Below are 17,960 nucleotides of genomic sequence, written 5' to 3'. Positions count from 1 at the left end.
CAGGTGCTCCAGTAAAAGATCCTACCAAAAATCCCTAAACAAAAAACCCCAGAAAAAACCCTCTCTTCTCGCTTATTTCCTGGACCATGATGACTACAACATGACTCCAACCCTACTGAGCTCATGTCATCAATCCCAAGCATTTCAAATGCATCATGCAGCCTCATGGTCTAGCTTTTGGTCGCTCCATACCCATAAATAGCCTACAAGTCAGCCCTCTCCTTGTTGTATCAACATCTCAGAGTCCTTGGTCTACACTTTTCTCACCTGCGTGGCACTATGAATCTCCGTCCTTTGCTGGAGCATGCCACTCTACCTTTCAGTTGCCATCTGATTAGGTTTCATGATTAATCATGCTAACAGCACCAAAACTTTGACTGTGCTGTAGTGGCCCCTTACCAACATACAGTTTAGGAGACAGATAATGAATGAGACACCAACTCCATGTTTTGTTTACAGTACTCCATAAAATAGCCACTATAAACCAGGTCTGAAGAACAAGTCATCTAAATATCAGAAGTTCACAAGCTGAAATAAAGTGGAGTGTGAGACAGCCCGTTTGAGTTACAAGTTACAATGCAGTCATTTTCAACAGCAAACAGTTATTAGGCCAACGAGCTTCAGTGAAGAGCTTTTTAAAAACTGAGATCAGTGGAGAGCTGGAAACACTGAACTGGCATTTCTACTGCAGGCAGGCAAATGAATCACTTAAAAAAGCACATGACATGGTTCTGCCATTCCTGAATGAAGCCAAGAATGGAGAACTTGACTCCCAAGCAATTCTGTGTAAAAACCACTCTTGAACCATTTCTGTTATGCAAGTCAAATTGTTTTCAAAGTCTGCTCATCAAAAGGGCAGCAGAGTATGCCACAGACAGTGGAATATACAAGGGCATTCATCTGTGGTTAATACATACAATCTATTGCAGCATGACTTCCTCTGCTTAAGTATATTGCTCACTCCCAGGAAGCTCACTGCAAACTGAGATGTGCAGGGGGATTGACTACAAGTACCTTCCAGCCCTTATGTCTAGCATTATTCAGTTCTGGCTTGGAGGTGAGGGGGCTGCGGGGGGAGGATCCAAGCAAGTGTTAAGCACTGTGAGACAAGACGTCAGTAGAACAGTATGACGACCAGTCTCTGCACCAGAAATCTCACTTGACACTGAAGTGGCTGCCCATACAAAGACATACAGAATTTGTTCTTCACCATGTTGTCACACAAACACCAACAGAATATATTAGTATTTGTTTAAAACCATGCTTTCAACAAAAGAACATTTTAATTTCTTTCAACAGATTAAATTAAGGAACGTTTCTGAAACAACCACAATGGAGAAATAACAATTCTGACTAGGTGAATTCTGTCTGAAAAACAGCACAGGAAATGCTATTTTTGAGATGATAACTAAGCTTGTACTAAAGTTCCTTTTTTGATGCCAGACATTCAGACCCAAACCTCAAAAAAAAAAAAAAAACCAAAAAAAAACCACTCATGCTTGCCAGTGGCACACAGCAGCTTTCCCTGGAGAATGCAAAGGAAGACAAAATTTCTGCAAAATTCAAATAAGTTTTTAGCTTTTGGCTCACAACAGAAGCAATTTCAAGTCTCCCAACAACCCCAGATCAGCTGCCTATTCATTAATATTTCCAGAGGGACAGCTACATGACCGCTGCTTTCACTGCTACTACCCAGAGCTACCGTCTGCAGGGAACTTATCAGAATCTTCATTTAGTCGCGCTGCTAGTTGGAAAAGCTATGAACAGCAAGGGTGAGCACTGGAGTTATTCATGGGCAATACAGTCCTAAGGAAAGAGACTAGGGGAAACAGGAAAACAGGCGTTGCCACTTTTTCTTTTTCACAGTTAAATAGCTCCAAAAGAAAGCACAGAATGACTGAGAGTTCCCCTATTATATATTTTCCTCCTCTTTCAGCAGCTTATTTCAGATACTTAATAGTCAGAGACTTGTATGAAATATGGCCCTCCAAAGTAGCAATACCCTGGTAAAAATCTTAGCCATTTGATCCTTCCCAGCAGGTAGCGATAGCTTGAAACCGAGTCTCTCAGCACTATCCTTTCTGCGAACATTTTTTATAGAGCCTTCCTAGTCTCCTCTTCTGTACTGGCTAGTAGGTGTCTTGAACCTTTTTTCAGGCTCATCCATCACCTTTTTCAACCTTGACTTCTTGGATAACTGCCAGAGGAAATCAAACAAAGGTGGTCTCAGATCTTTTCCTGGGAGACAGAGGCCCTTTATAAACATGGCGATATGAGTTATTTTAGATATCGCTGGTGGTCTGTTCAGGAAAGACTCAAGACGGAGAAAGAGGACAGGAAATACCTCCTACTCTGGGGAAACAGAGCAGTGACAAGGCAATGCGCAGACCGTAGACACTAACATAAAAGTGTTTTGCAGGCTCCTACTTTAATAGCGGTACAGATGCAACTTCTTGTCTCCCTCCTAGAACATGCTTAGAAGAGGCGATCTTCAGTGACAAGATCTTGCAGCAACATGATTACCACACACATTCATGGTGAGGGGGTGGAATAGGAAGATACTGTAATGGTTGCTTCACTCCAACCAAATATGAAATCCATTTGAGGATTTTCTTTTCTTTTATCACCACTGAAATTTTAAAGGCCTTTTTCCTCCTAGTGACAGCTGGCTCATGTTATTATTTACAGTTAATATTATTAAAGTTTACATTAATATAAAGCACTAAGATTGTCAAGGAATGCTAACGTTCAATTTCTACTGAACTTCACGTAAGTGATTCATCTTTGAACTGCTCTAGGATTTCCAAGATTTGAATTTGCCTGCCAGTGATCAAAAATACTGGAACAAAAAAAGTTAAAATGTTTAAGTCTGAAATTCAATGTTGCAAAGATCCACTTCAATTTTTAGAGATTACGGAGAAGCTTGAAGCGTCTGAAAGTCAGGAGCTTTGAAATATATCAACTGCTAGACTTAATTACTTTGCCAGCTTCTCTTTGCAACAGCTGGTGGGGTCTCAAAGTTTTCAAGAGCCACGACACAAGCATATTTATTTCTGCTTTGGAAAAACTATTTGCCATCAACACAAATGCTTATGAACTATCAACCTGTTCACAAAACAGACTGCAGCAGCAGGGCAGAATGGCAGACTAATCTAAGTGTAAAAACCCTACAGCAGTGACATATAGTAAATGTACTTATTTAAAAACACTAAATGTACAAAAATAGAAAAAAAGGCGAGATGAAAATAACGAATATAGATTAGAAGACAGGATTTATATAATAAATGTAAACAGTGAGGCAAAATGACACAAAATATCTATGAGCATTTAAGCACTATAAAATATGCTTAAGTACATTAGAAACAAAAAGAAAGCCACAACTGATATTTGTCCAATACTCTGGAAAGGGTAGAATTGTCAATTAAGATAGAAAAAGAAGACCTGTTCAATAAATATTTGTCCATGTTGGAGAAAGTCAAGCGAGGTAGTTTTATCAAAGGATGATAATTAGACCCCCCATTAAAAGACTAATTCAGACAGATTTAGTTTAGAGAGAGAAAACTGAGGGGGATTTGATAACAGCCTTCAAATGCCGAAGCGGGGGTTATAAGGAAGACGACAACAGACTGTTCTTGGTCACCACAGGGAGCAGGACAAGTAGTAATGGTCTTAAGCTGCAACAAGGGAAATTTAAGGCAGTATGGAAGTATTTTCTACCTATGAGGATAGTTAAACATTGGTACAGGTTATTTAGAGACATCAAAGAATCTCCATCTTTTGAAGTTTTTAAGAACAGGTTAGACAAACGCCTAGCTGGGATGGTTAAGATAAGGACGATCTGGCTTTGAACAGGGGGCTGGATCCAGTGACCTCCCTTCCAGGTTATGTTTCTATGATTCTAGTGCAGGAAAATAAGAGAAAGTTAATGAAAATTAGAGGTCCCTTTTTAAAAAACCCCAGCAATTTAGAGCAAGGACAGAAAATGGATATCAAGCAAATCAATCTAAAATCCCACAGCCCCACCCCCCTCCACTTTCAGTTTATTTTTCCTTTCTTATTTATAATACACAGAAAATGAGCGGTATTTATTGGCAGCACTAATACAATCCATCTGTGAAAACAAATATGTATTTATTTTATTTTATTTATATCCTGCCTTTTCTAAACAAAAGTTCAGGGCAGCTTACAAGAGAGGACAGAATAACTTATGAAGCATGAGAATGGACAAGAGAACAAAACAATAAGAGAGAAACTGGTATATCAACATAAAACAGATACCCCCCAACCATTCCCTGGCCTGCCTTTGTTTGCTACATGCCATTAATATCAACTACATTGATATTCCTTTTAGGTTAAGCACATGCAAATCATTCAAGCCTAGATGTACTCCAGATTTCCCAAACAATGATCATGATTACTGCCCAATTTACTTCATCACAGGAGTATATAGGACAGTTCCATTATCATTATTTGGGAAATCTGAAGTAGCTGCCACTTAAACCACCAGAGAGGGCAAGCACTCTAGACACTAGTTTACTGCCTTTTAGGAGAAAAGCAACATCTTTTAACCTTAGCAAGCAATTAGCTCAAATGTTATATTCCTCTTTTTAGAGACAAGACAGAGAAGAACACTTTGGAATAGGGTCACTATGATAATGAGAATTTCCCATGTTCTGCTGACAGCTTTAAACTGTTTTCAAGCCTCAATTCTACCAACATTCTGAAAAGCATATTCTGAATATGACAATATTGGAAAAAACAGTGCACCAATCAGGCCAAGGTAGCAGTTTAGTTTAAATAAGGCCATAATTTGAAACTGAATGTTTCTCCACTGAATCATACCAAAGCTAAAAGGGAAAGCTGCTATTATACCAAAATTATTCAGGAAGAATGGTTTATATTTCAGTTCCTTCCACTTTCATGCTGCAGTTTAAAAAATTCAGGATTCTTTCTAGGTAGTGTTTTTGTCAAGTTCTTCTCAGCATTAAAGCAAAAATGAGGCACTAAATACCCAGTTCCCCAGTGAAATAAAAATCAGCTGTACACAACTCAAAACATAAGCACCAGTTGGTTGTGGCTTTAAGTGATTAAAGCATCTGATTTCAAGCATTTGTCCATTTCAGAAACATTCAGTTTTTGAGTACTGTGAAAGTACCATTCCCTAAATCGAAGAAAATAAATTCCCCTTCCAGCCAACAGGTTATTCAGCAGCTGCCTCAGCAGCTCAAGGGATGCAAAAATTTTTACAATCAGTGCAAGGGTTAAATCCTTAAGACTCTATTCAGGTGCAAACTGCTTATAATTCTCAATTTTCAATTACTTCTTTTGCATATCTTCCTTCCAAAGCTATATGATTTTTTGGTTACGACAACTTTTAGTTTCTCACATCAGCCAAACCTAAATAAAACACCAACACATGGTAGCTTTGTAAGAGGCATATAATATCTCCAAGTTATTGCTGTTTTTCTTAACTGCTGTAACCAGGGAGGTCAATGGAGAAAGCGCTTCTGCCAAGACTTCCTAGAACAGACGATGGAATCCAGTATTGTCAGCTACCAGGGAAAGAGCACGTCAGCATGGTTATAACCTCATGTTATACCTTTCACATCAGCTTCATTGCCACATGAACTACCCTTCTGCTCTTTACTGTCTCTCACACCCGCTTTGCCCACCTCCCAAAATCCGCAGTAATCACCTGGCGTACAAACATCCATTTCCTCCGAGACACTCTGATGGATATCTTAGCTGTAACCTCAGGAAGTCTGAGATGCCTTATTCAGCAAAACTTTACTTTAAAACCCTATAAAGTATTACCTAAAGAAAGGTCATGCCAGAAATAAGAATAAGCATTTAAGTTAGCCAAAGGAACTGAATGCATGTATTAGTATACTGGAAGTGAAAGACAGCAAGTAGTAATTACAAGTATATTCAGGTATTAGGAAAACAGTGTGACAAAGTGTGTAAATCACAGCTATCCTGGACATTAATGTTGCCTTCTAGAGCGACTTTACTACAGTACTGCTAAAGTTAAGAATGTTTGTAGGCCCTAACACAGAGGCCTCCCGAAGCTGGATGCTGCAATTACACTGATAAGAAAGTCACTAGGGGAACCTTATCTCCAAGTTGTGTGGGCGGGTTTAAAAAAAAACAAAAACTGAGTCAGCCATACAGAACCGAGGCATATCTGAAACAGCTTTAGAAACACCAGGCTGATAAAGACAGTTGCTCTTCGGAGCACAGACTATCATCTCTGTCAAGGTCTGCATCACGTTACCAATCAAAGCTCACCATCACATACAGTAAGGCACAGATTACCCTATGACTACGTGCTCAACTGTGCACAAAAAGTTACTGACATCTCCAGTTAGTCTGATGCACAGCTTCCCCCAGGGCTACAAATATAACTATTGGATAAGACAATGATCTTAATGGTAGGTTGCTTACACTACATGCGTAGTGAACAGTATGCCGTTAAATACAGGAATAGCGTAAAAAACATTATTTTGGGAGAAAACACGCAACATAAAACCCACGAAACTATTTTTCAGGATAACGGGTAAGTTACGGACAGAAATTAAATGTCAAGCTAAAAACAGTTCAGCTAAAATCTGTTCAGAAACTTAAATTTACCATCTTCAGAATATACAGCATCTGTCTATTTTGTACAGCAGTGAAGAGACTGTTTGGAGAGTCCACATCTTAGTAATCTACATCTCATATCAAGTAGAGAAAATGCAAGTTTTTGTTGTAAATATTGATGAGATAGACTCAAACACGAAGTGGAAAAAAATCTAAACTTCCAGAAGTCTTTAACTGAGGACACTTTATGTTGTTGTTAATGAAGTTCATTTACCAGCTCAGCAATTGAGCAGGATTTCTAATGTGTATTTAAAATGTAAACATTTTTACATCCTGACATTCACAAAATTGGTATAAAGCCTTAAATGTTTTAATATAAAATGATCAGTTTAACTAATCAGGAGTTTAGACAACCAAAAGTAGTCCACCTTTAGAGACCTTTCTTTGAAAATTCTTGACATATTAGTTGGAAGGATAAATGGTTCTCATAAGAGGCCATACATAAGCTGGGCAGACTTTGGTTGTGGACCTAAGGGCCAGTTTATCCTTGAATCACCGGATGTCAGACCTCAGTCTGTACAAAGCTGTAACCACCAGATATGTCTAATTTACACTTTCCATCAGCTGCATTTACTACTTGTAAATTATTCAGTCTTACAAAACGCGCAAGGTGCCACAGCACAACCGGAACAGAGAACCTACGAACTGCCTCTGTTCCCAAACAGGCTGTGCTGCGCAGACGGCAGGAGCCAGCTCCGGGCCCAAGCACTGTGGAACGAGGCAGCGCTGCCAGGCAAGCAGGGAGGCAGGTTCAGCTGCAGGCGGGTGCAAAGCAGAGCATGGGGCACTGCACCCCAGCACAGGGCTCAGGCGCCTGGGCACCAAACAGAAAATCAAAGCGCTCCCTGCCGGGGTACGGAGGAGCGAAGGGGAGGCAAGGGAAGGGAAGGAGGAGGTGAGGAAAAGGCAGGGCAGGCGTTTGGAGAGAAAAAAGGGCCCACCTGCCACTCCCCACTGCCAGGTCCGGAGCAGAAGTCCAGGTGTGAGCGGCTCCAGGGACAGAGAGCGCAGGTCGCGCCAGGGTCCTGGTGGGCGACCTGCCTTTAAACCGGGTCGGAAGCCTGCGTTGAACCGACATGAATTACCGCGAGCGCGCAGCCAGACACGGCCGACGGAAACGAGGGTCGGGGCTTCAGGGCGGCTCCGCGGCGAGGCCAAGCGCAGAGGCAGGGCCCGCACAGCCCCGCCGAGAGCTTGCCACCGGCCCGCCCCGCCCCGCGCCCGCACGCGGCGCACACAGGTGCACGGCCCGGGGCAGCCGACACGGCCAGCGCGGAGGCGGCGCGTCTCCCGTCCCACGCGGCGGAGGGCGCGGCGACACCGGCGGCGGCAGCCCGAGGGCGAGGCCGGGGCTGCAGCCGGAGCCGCGCCCGGGGGCCTCCCGCCCCAGCCCCAGCTCCGGCTCCGGCTCCGGGCGGCCCGGGAGTACGCGGCCACGGAGCCTTGCCCCCCTCCCCTCGGCTGTACCTCGGCAGGAAGCGGCGGACGTGCCGGGCTCGGGCTCGAGACACGCTTCCGGGTTGGGGGCGACATCCGCGCCCGGCCGCTGCTGCGCATGCGCGCCGGGGGGGGGGGGGGGGGCGGGCGCTGCCTGATTTGTATATGCGTTGCGGGCGGGCTGCGCGCCTGAGCGGGCTTGGGCGGTCATGGCGGCGCGGGCGGCCGGGTGAGGGCGGCGAGCCGGGCCCGTTTTGTCTTGTCCCCCATCTCCCTGCCCCGGCCTGAGGCGGTGCTGCCGCCACCCGGCCTGTCGCCGCCTCATGCTGCGCTTTGTGTCTGTAGGGCGCCCGCGGCAGCTGAGGGTTCCGGGAAGCGGCGGAAAGGTAGGGGCCGGGCCGGGCCGGGCCGGGGCGAGGAAGGAAGGAAGGAAGGAAGGAAGGGCCGCTGCGGAGCGCGCTTGCTGTGTCTCCTCAGGCGGCCGGGTGGTGCAGTCGCGGTACCTGCAGTACGAGCGGCGAGTGGCGGACAAGGTGACGTCACGGGCGGTCTCCCTAAGGCAGCGGTTGAACTGTGATGTCACGCGCAGATCTCAGGGCGGCGGTTGAGCGGTGACGTCACTGGCCGTCTCCCCAGGGCGGCGGTTGAGGGTCCACCTGGCTCCGAACCCGGGGGAGGGGGCGTCCCGGGGGGCCCCTTGGGCCGGGGAGCTGCTGCCCTGCCGCTGCCGTCCCTGAGCCCTTAGGGAAGTGCCCAAGTCCTTTGCGAAGTGCTGGGTGCTCTTCGCAGGGCATCTTGCTTGCGCTCAAGCACAGGCCACAGGCAGTCTGGCGCTGCACCGCTCTTGACCTGGGGTGACTTGTGTTTTTGGCTGATAGAGCATCTTGGCAGATTCCTCCACGACTTCTGTAGGGAAAGGCTCTGAAAAGGAAGGACCTGTAGTGGGAAGATCCCTTTTGCTGCAGAAATGCAAGGCTGCCGCAGGTACGTGTTGGCAGAAGCAATGCAGAGCAGTGTTCACAGCTTTCACAACCCTTCCTGCACACTCAAGAATCAGGCGGGTAGTCTGCAGCCCTGGAAGAGTGGCATGGACAATTAAATGACAGCATGGAAACATTCTCCTTTATCTTTTAGGAAGAAAATCTGTATAAGGGGACTTAAGAAATAGTTAATGTTTGAGTTGGTGTATATGACTCGTAAGAGCATGAAACCCTTTCCTGGTGCTCTCACTCAGAGGTACTATATAGTGTTTTTAATTTGCTATCAGTTAAAGTGATGAACTTAGCTACAGTTATGAAGCCCTCTTTTTGTGCACTAGACTGCTACTTTTTAAGTAGTTTTTCCTTTATCTCTGCAGGTAAGCCCAAGTCGCCGTAATTTTATAGCATGAGTTAGCTTTATAAGTATGCATCTAGAAATGAGTTGCTGCGCCATGGAGCATGCGTGTGGCATCTCCAAGTCTTGTCTGTGGAGGGCTGGATATAATACCAGGGTTTGCATAACAAAATGAATGTGTAATGCAATACTTTTTATGTTGAGTAGAACATAATGGGCCTTCATTGTACAAAGCTACAAGGAGAATCCAGCATCGTTGTTTAATTCAAACTTGAGTGAGACTTCTGCAGTTAAAAATGGAGGTGTCCACTTGAGGCTACTGGGGGTTAAAAAATAAACTGCTGTGCAAATATTTGTGCACTTGTTCTTTAAAGGACTTGTTTGTGTGTTTTCCACACCAAAGAGAGACTTTTTTTTTCTTAACAGGCATTGCCTCTGGAGCATTAAACCAGAGCGGTTTGGAAAAAGATGACTTGCAGTCAACTTTGTTGGAAGGCCATAAAATTGTTCGGCCTGAACTTGATCTCTCTGCTATTAATGGTAAGCTTCAGATTTGTTGTTCTTTTAATAATGTTGCTTAACTCAAAAATCACATGGTTTCATATGATGATGATACAAAACAATCAAAGAAAGTACTTTATTTATAGTGAATAAAATTGCATTGATTGTCTGTCTCTCTCTCTTCCCCCCCACCCCCCTTGTGATTTAGACAAATGCCTTGTCAGAAAGACTTCTACCTCAAAGTCTGTCTGTGAAGTGGATCCAAGGACGCGGAAAAAGGAGCAAAATCTAGTAAGTGATATTGTTTAGTTTCCATAGCCCCATTTACAGGGGTGTTTGCTTGATTGTTGAATTTGATAGCATAGTTTAAGACTTTCAGAGAAAACTGAAGGCTGTGCCAGCATGAGCTGTGTGGTAATGAGTTCTTCTGTTGTATGATGTTGGTAGTACAGAGAATTAATTGGAAAAGGTGTTAAAAATGCTCCCTTTAGATTTGAAAAGATCAATACAACTGACCTGTCTTCAGCAAAGCAGTTAATGTAGTATGAGCTAAAGACCTGCTCTGATGCCTTTGGACCAGGGGTAGGCAAAATACAGGCCATAGGCTGAATCCAGCCCACCAAGGGATTTTATCCAGCCCGCAACAGGTCCCTTAGCCCCACCTGGCCCAGGGGGGAGCAGCTCAAGCTGTGGCACATGTGGTTAGTTGTGCTGTACCTGGATGCACAGCAGAGCTGGGGCAGCGCAGCAGCCAGAGTCTGCTTCCCAACAGCAGTGGTTTCTGGCTGCTGCTGCCAGTGTCACCACTGCCACTGGACCTGGCCCTGCTGCCCAGGCACTCTGGCCCATATGCCAGGGCTGGGATGGCAGGCCAGTGACAGTGTGAGGGCAGTATTGCGAACTACTGCAGCGGGCGTCAGTTTCATGGGCTGGGGCATGTGCGGAGCAGCTAGTGTAAGCTGTACCTGCAGGAGCTCTGCGCTTGCTGCCACCACCACCAACATAGCCATGTCTCCCTGCTGCCTCCCCCCTTCTTCCCCCCCCCCCCCCCCAACTTGGGGTACACACCGTTCGTGAACACGGACGACGTATTTGCAGATTTCCCCATTCGCAGGGAATCTTTGGAATGTATCCCCCACGAATGGCGAGGGTCTCCTGTACTATCATCCACTTGAGGCTGAGATTAGTCTGCTATATAGAAAAAGACTGAAAACACTAGGACACTTCTGCGTGGAAAAGAGGTGATTGAGGGGAGCAGGAATATGATAGAGGACTGTAAAATCATAAATCGTCGGGCAAGTGAATATTGTACAATTATCCACTATGTCTTTGTACAAGAACTAGGGGACATTCCTTGAAATTAATCGGGTAGCAGTTGTATGCAAACTACTTCCTTTCCTTGGTTTTTGCAGTACAGTTAACTTGTTCAGCTTGTTGCCTTAGGGCACAGTAGAGGCTAGCATTATAACCAAGTTAAAAAGGGATTAGACCTATCTTTTATGGAGTAAAAACATAACAGCTCTCTGGAGGGTCTACAACAGTGAGGAATGGTATCTCAGGTTCAAAATATCCTTAAAGCCATGAACGACATGTGCCCTCAGCATTTGGGGGGTGGGGCATGGCAGCAGTCGGAGCACAGCAGTGGTAAGCGTAGAGTTCCTGGAGATACTGTCAGCAGTGCGTGGGTGGCGAGCAGTAACTGCCCACAGGTGGTGTAGGGGGTGCACCGCCACACTGAGTGGGTGCACGTGTACTCGCGTGCACTCCCTACGCGTTGCCCCTGCTTAAACCTATGACATGGTAACTGGGAGGGTTGGTAGAGCTTGGATTGCCCTATGCATGGCCCCTTTCTTATACTTTTTTCCTCTAAAACATCTGCCACTTGTTGTGTTTGTATACAGGATACTGGGCCAGGTAATAAATCTTTGATCTGACCCAGTATGGCAGTCCTTATATTAGAGACGTTTATATTCATTTCTAAAAATGTGCTACCATTGATTAAATATTTCATTTCCTTAAGAAACTTTCTGATCCTGATGATGTGATTAGGATGCAGGAATCTCAGGCCCTGCTGTTAACTTACGCACGGATAAAGGTAAGTCAGATAGTGGGTTTCAGTTCTATGAAGAGCATGGCAAATGGTGTAATTTTCTTCTGTTGTATGAAAACTAGGTCTATACTTATGAAGAGAATCACAGAATTCAACAGAAATTTCAGATTACAGTTTAGATTAGGACTACTTAAAGACAAAGGGGTAACATACTAGGATGGGAGGACAAATGATTTGGCGATATGATTATGCAGTTGACAGTAGTGATATTCACAACTTGATGGGGAAAGAGTTCATATTATTTTGAGAAGGATGTAAGGATTCAAGTCTCAAAATGTGTTTTGGGGAGAACTTTGTGTAGTTAAGCACAAGATATCCAGGGTTACAGGTTTACATAAAAGTTGTCCCTGTTGGCAAAGCAGATGGAGGGTGTGGTAAAGTATTTAGCATGGATGGAGTAGAGACAAAATGGTGAGTTAAGAGACTAGTATAGTCTAAGTTGTTCAGGGACCTAATGACCTAGGTCAGTGGTGGCCAAATCCTTTTGGCAAGCATATAAATTAAATACAAAGTATGAGAGAGTGCCAGTAATAATCAGCCAGTGCTGTCACCTCCTTTAAGTCGGGGGCCCAGACCTCTCATGACAAATGCACCGGCTGTCTGTACCACTTGTGGCATGAGGTGTGGGTTGGCCACCACTGGTCTACCTGATGTGATGCAGAAAACATGCCAGTTCAGAGTCAAGTAGACAATGGAACTCATCAGAAGGGTGAAGCAACATTTGTGGCCTCTCTCACCCCAAATTCCCAACTTCATACTTGGTCTGTATGCCCTGACAAATTCCTGAGTTTGCCATTTACTGTCTACATTCCATCTGACTTCAAGCAGCTTTAGTGAGCATGGAAGTGGCTGTTAGCAAGAAAAATTGTTTGCAAGATGCAGTGACTTTTTTATTTGTTGTAAATGTGACATACCAAGAACTTGCTTTACATGGGTTAATTTACATTTGTCTAAGGTCCATGTTCCAAAACATTTTTAAAGCACTTAATAGTTTAAATATGTGTTATAAACACATTATTGGATTTAATAGATAGAGAAAAATCTTGCCCAGTTGGAGGAGAAAGCTGAAAGAAACCTAATAAGATTGTGTGAAGAAAAGACAAGACAGCAGAAAGAACTGTATGAATTGAAACGTAAGCTCCTGCTTAAGGAGAGAGAGCAGCAGCTTGATGAAATACTAGATAAACAGGTAAGACAGTTGATTCCCTGGCAGTTTACAGGTGCTCCAACAAGGTACATTCCTGAGACAGTTATCTGCCTCTTGCTGTAGGGCGTTCTGTTCCTCAAACAACAACAACAAAAATCCAATCTGATTTCTTTTGTGACACTTCATGCTTCTCCAGTAATGGTAAAAGAGGTAGAATGCTTATGTCACCTCATGTGGCCCATGGTCTAGAGGCCAAAAGAGGAGTCAGAATTCCTGTTGGGGAGAGTGGTGGTGCCCCGGTCCCCAGAGTAGTCTACAGTCTGTCATACATGTAAGTAAAACTGTCTGAACATCATCTTTGGGTACTGTTTCCTGTAGCACAATCTAGAATGTGCGCTAAAAACTAAGTTATGAAGGCTGCAAGGGGACACTAATAGCCTCCTGGGCCGGGCCAGTCATTTGTCTGCTTGGCCTGTCTTCTTTTGGGGCATTGGGTTGACGTAATCCCACTGGATACCAAAATGCTGAAAGAGAAAGTAGTAGTTTCAGCTTGGCACTGGCAGTACAGGAAGTATGCTTTCAGTAGGAAGAGGTGCTAAACAGAGATCTTGATGAACTGAGTTTCAGCTTCTTGTCTGGCCTCCTTCATTAGCTTTGTTGTACTAAATGATTTGTCTTACCAGTGCTGTTCATTCTAAACTCTAAAGTGAAGTCCTTGTGCTGGCTTTTCTTAATATTGTAAAAACTGAAATGGTAAACCACAAAGATCTCTCCTTGCTAGAAAGAGATGCTGGATTTAGTTGGCGTTAAAAAGCAAAAACATATTTTGTTTGCCACTTAGGAAGTATTTCTAAACATGGATATTTCAACAGGAGAGGAGAACGTATTAAATGGGGGATATGAATAGGCACCATAGAATTTGTTGCATTCTTTCAGAGTGCTTTCCAATTGAATGGGTATGTTTTTTGTTTGTTTTCTTGTTGGTTTGTTTTTGTTTGTTTCAATATTGAAAAGGAAACCAGAAAAAGACAGCTATACATTTCATCCTTTAAGGCAAGCCAGATAAGGAAGCACATGGAGGATATTTCTTTGCGTTCAAGTGGTGACTTGTGTGTACCTTTTGTTTTCAGAATGAAGTACTTGCTCCTCTTGTTGCTGTCTGTGAACATTTTGAGGAGGAGTTTAAAATCTTTGCCGCGGCCCTGGATGCCACTAGACATGAGCTGCCCGTGAGGAATATTTATGTGGAAGGGAATAGATACAAATATTTGGGTATGAAAACTAGCAAACTTGTTTTTCAGTATATTGACTACCTGTGTAGTTCTGTAATAGAGGCTTAAGTTGTCTTGTATTAAATTCATGCAGTTAGTTGCTTTTGTCCTTTACCCCTGAATTTGTCACTCCTGTAGTTGTCCCAGGTTTACTGGGGCTACCAACTATCTCTGTTTTAGTTAATATGCTGTAGCTTCCTAACTTATTCTGATTAGATGAAAAGAGATTCCACTTCATTGCTTTTAGACCCCCTAAGTTTGTCTCTCCTGGAAACAAACTGTATTGTTTGGTGTTCCCCTGCCACCCCCCCTTATTCTTTCAAAGAATTTTCAGGAAGTTCTGTTCTTGTAGTTTGTCCCAGTTAAGCTTTGTTTTCTTTCCAGAAACTTATTTATCATCTTTCCGCTTTGCTGAAGCTATAAGGAAGTCTTAAATGCTTTTAAAAAATAAGAATGCTGCAATGTCTTTTATGCTATAAGCTTATTCAAGGAACTTCTTGAATTTTTCGTTGTTTGGCACGTGTCTAGGCATCAGAATAATTCACGTCATGATAAATTTGCTGTATTTCTAGTTTTGGCCTTGCTTTTCCACTTTGCTAACTCTGCACAAAGGACAGTTCAGTAATTCAAGAGAAAGAATAACCCGTTTCTGAAATTGGGTTTTAGAGGGTTCAAATATTGTCTTTTTCTGTTAAACTAAGTAAACTGAATAGTGCTTTAAGTTCCTAATCTCTCAAAAGTTATTACAAACAAAGTTTTAAAAACCTGCTTCAGATTTTAGCTCCCACTGAACTCGTGTGAGGCTTAACATGACACTTGCAACATGGGATACAATTGCTACTCTTTTCTCAAGAATAAAAGTCTTATTCTGCCTCAGGTTGAGACCCGATATAGGCTGGCTTAGAAAGGAAATGTTCCACATCAGGACTGAAGTGCTTTGGCAGGATTTTTTAAGACTCTGCTTTTTATATGTTCGTGCTGGTCCAAAACAATATTACTGGTTCCTTAATTTCACGAGTACTAATCTTACTCACAATTTAACACAAGACAAGAAAAGGTAAATGAACTTAAACTCTTGCATGACAGATTTTGAGATGAACAAATATAAGTTGCTTTTCTGGGTTTATTGATAACGTAATACTGTTTGGCATCTAGATAACTCACCGATAGCAACTTATACAACTAGCTGTAGACTTTTTAATATCCAAATCTTTCACTTTTGCGCCTGCAAAGTTTTTAATTTTTCAAATAAAAACTTATCTCGCATCAGACTTTGTTTCCTGCTGTGATTAATCTTCAAGCCAAAACAATTTTGTTTTCACAGGAAAATTATTTACATAGATTAATAGATTTGTAGATTGTGAGGGGCTGGAAGGGATCTTGCAGTCATCGGGTTCAGCCCTGCCACTCTAGGCAAGAAGACAACTGGGGTCAAGTGGCCCCAGCAAGGTGACTGTCCAGTCTCCTCTTGAAAACCTCCAGGGTACGTGACTGCACCACCTCTGGAGGGAATTTATTCCATGGTTTGGACACCCTGACTGTGAAGGAGTTTTTCCTGGTATTAAGCCTGGAGCGGCCTGCCAGGAGTTTGTAACCATTGGTCCTGGTCTTCCTCAGGGGTGCTTGTGTTGTGCTTGTGAAGGCGTACGTATCATGCTCTAATGTTCAAATATTTTTTTGGTCCAGTTTCTTTGTTTGAAGCCCCCTTGTGTTGTTAGTACTGAGTTTCTGTTGTTTTTTTTAAATGGGATATCAACATGTAAGCACAGCATCATAATGACTGTGACTTTTTTCACTTTTGTAGATGAATTACAAAAGCATTTAGCTATCACGCAAAATCTTCTGGCAGAAGTTGTATCTGACCACTCGGAAGAAAATTCAAAGGCATTCAGCCTACTGAAAGAGCTTAAGGAATTGTCTCTGAAAATGGCTGAAGAACTTCAAAGGTACGTTGATAAGCTAACTAAAAAGATTCGTCAGTTTTATAATGAGTTTTGGAATGTTGGCAGCCTTCAGCTGGAAAATCTGTAGCTCCTATAACTTAAGGTTACCAGTACATGAAGCAGTAAATGCACCTAGGGTTTGGTCCTCTGCTTCTGCTTATAAAGAACCAGAAATAAGGTCAAGCGGCTGAATTTCTTTCCCTCTCTTCTAGGGCAGGAAACTTTTTATGAATACATTTTCTGAGGGCAATCACATGTCTGATAATGAGGGAAGGCCTTTTTTTCTGAGAAGGCCAGTAAGATCACATCCTCTAATTCTCCCACCAAATATATCAACAAGGTGTAACAGCACTAGTAACTTTACTATAGGGCAGAACAATGGCAGATTCAGGAACGTGAGGTGTAAGGTCTTTAAGACCAGCAACATGGAGAAACCAGGCTTTTGCATGCTTGTTCTTCCATGTAGATTTGCAAAGAGGGGTGAATTAACTTACTTTACCTCTCTTGTGCCTCACACAGTGTTGCTAGGGAGGCGCAAAGAACTTGGACCTACTTCTTTCCCTTACTGTTGGATGAATCTTACAGTACAAAGTGTGGTTCTCCATGTATAGGTTGTCTTCTGCTGAGTTGGAGAAATATAATTTTCTGCATTAATTGCTTTTAACGTGTACAATTTGTTTACAGGAGTTTCATCCAAGTGCAGGACCTGTCGTTTGACGTTAGTAAAGAAGTGTCTCTGCGTAATCAAAAAGACTGTGAAGAGACGTACGGCATAGAGACCATGAAACGCTGGTATTTTGGCCAAGCTTGCGAGTTCGCTGGTTAGTGACAAAATCAATTTGAGCAGCCTGGCCTTAGCATTTTGCTGCTTGTTTGAGCATCTGATGTGAGTGCATTTTCTCAGTCATGCCAAGGTGAGAGTTACAATACATACAACTAAACTAGTATAGAATGTGGAGTATTTATTGTCTTATGCTACCTTGCAAGGTTGTCTTTGATTTTTAGATAGAAATTCCTAACTAAGCTCCACAACCCTTAAAGAAGCTTTCTTATCAGTGGTGGGCTTTAGAATCTTTGAAAAATGTTGTAAATTCTGAATGCGTTTTGGTCAAATACAGCCTGTGTATCCTTTGTTTTGTTCTTGTGTGTTGACTCCTTGTGCACAATTTTAGCTGTTGCAGGCTTAAGTCTGTTCCCAAACAGCTGAGCTTAGCTTCATTTTGATGTGATGCCACCTGTGGGGCCAAATGTGGATGGAAGTGTTGCACTGTTGTTGGGTCTCTCTCCTGCTGACTAATGCTATGATTATACTATGAGCATTGGTCGCTCCGTAAGGAGCTACAGCAAGAAGTATCGTCATCCTCTTACTTTAATGAAAAAAAGAAAAGTCCATAGAAGTGGCAATTTCTGTCATCACCTAAATTAAAAAAGATTGGAACAGGAGGAACTGATTGTCTGTAGTAATAAAGTCATACACATGATTAAAATCTGTATAAACACTTGTATTTGGTTAACAAGTTCTGTTTTGAAGAAGATGAAATATATTTTACAAATAAAGATTTCTTTGCACTACGCTG

The 17,960-nt window shown here is 43.1% G+C and overlaps 2 protein-coding genes across 13 annotated transcripts in view; one reads left to right on the top strand and one right to left on the bottom strand.

The window, feature by feature from the left end:
• MYO9B (myosin IXB) overlaps nt 1-8,221 on the bottom strand; it is a 54,865-nt gene extending 46,644 nt beyond the window's left edge. For 10 of the 12 annotated variants that reach the window (XM_090028040.1, XM_090028043.1, XM_090028045.1 and 7 more), the window contains exon 1: nt 7,581-8,100. The gene's annotated coding sequence lies outside the window, so the exon portion shown is untranslated. The other 2 variants (XM_090028041.1, XM_090028042.1) reach the window with 2 other exon arrangements.
• A 3-nt stretch (nt 8,222-8,224) lies between these two features.
• On the top strand, nt 8,225-17,960 carry HAUS8 (HAUS augmin like complex subunit 8). The gene is made up of 11 exons (XM_090028053.1): nt 8,225-8,305; nt 8,422-8,462; nt 8,554-8,609; nt 8,955-9,060; nt 9,838-9,951; nt 10,121-10,203; nt 11,933-12,007; nt 13,053-13,211; nt 14,300-14,441; nt 16,245-16,386; nt 17,068-17,960. Exons 1-11 carry the CDS (start codon nt 8,286-8,288, stop codon nt 17,207-17,209), a joined length of 1,080 nt encoding a protein of 359 aa, XP_089884179.1. The 5' UTR covers nt 8,225-8,285; the 3' UTR covers nt 17,210-17,960.

This window comes from Crocodylus siamensis, chromosome 14 (genome assembly GCF_052110815.1).
Source record: "Crocodylus siamensis isolate JL-2025a chromosome 14, ASM5211081v1, whole genome shotgun sequence".
NCBI lineage: Eukaryota > Metazoa > Chordata > Crocodylia > Crocodylidae > Crocodylus > Crocodylus siamensis.
Note: the sequence above shows the minus strand (reverse complement) of the source record. Positions and strands in the feature narration are given on the sequence as shown.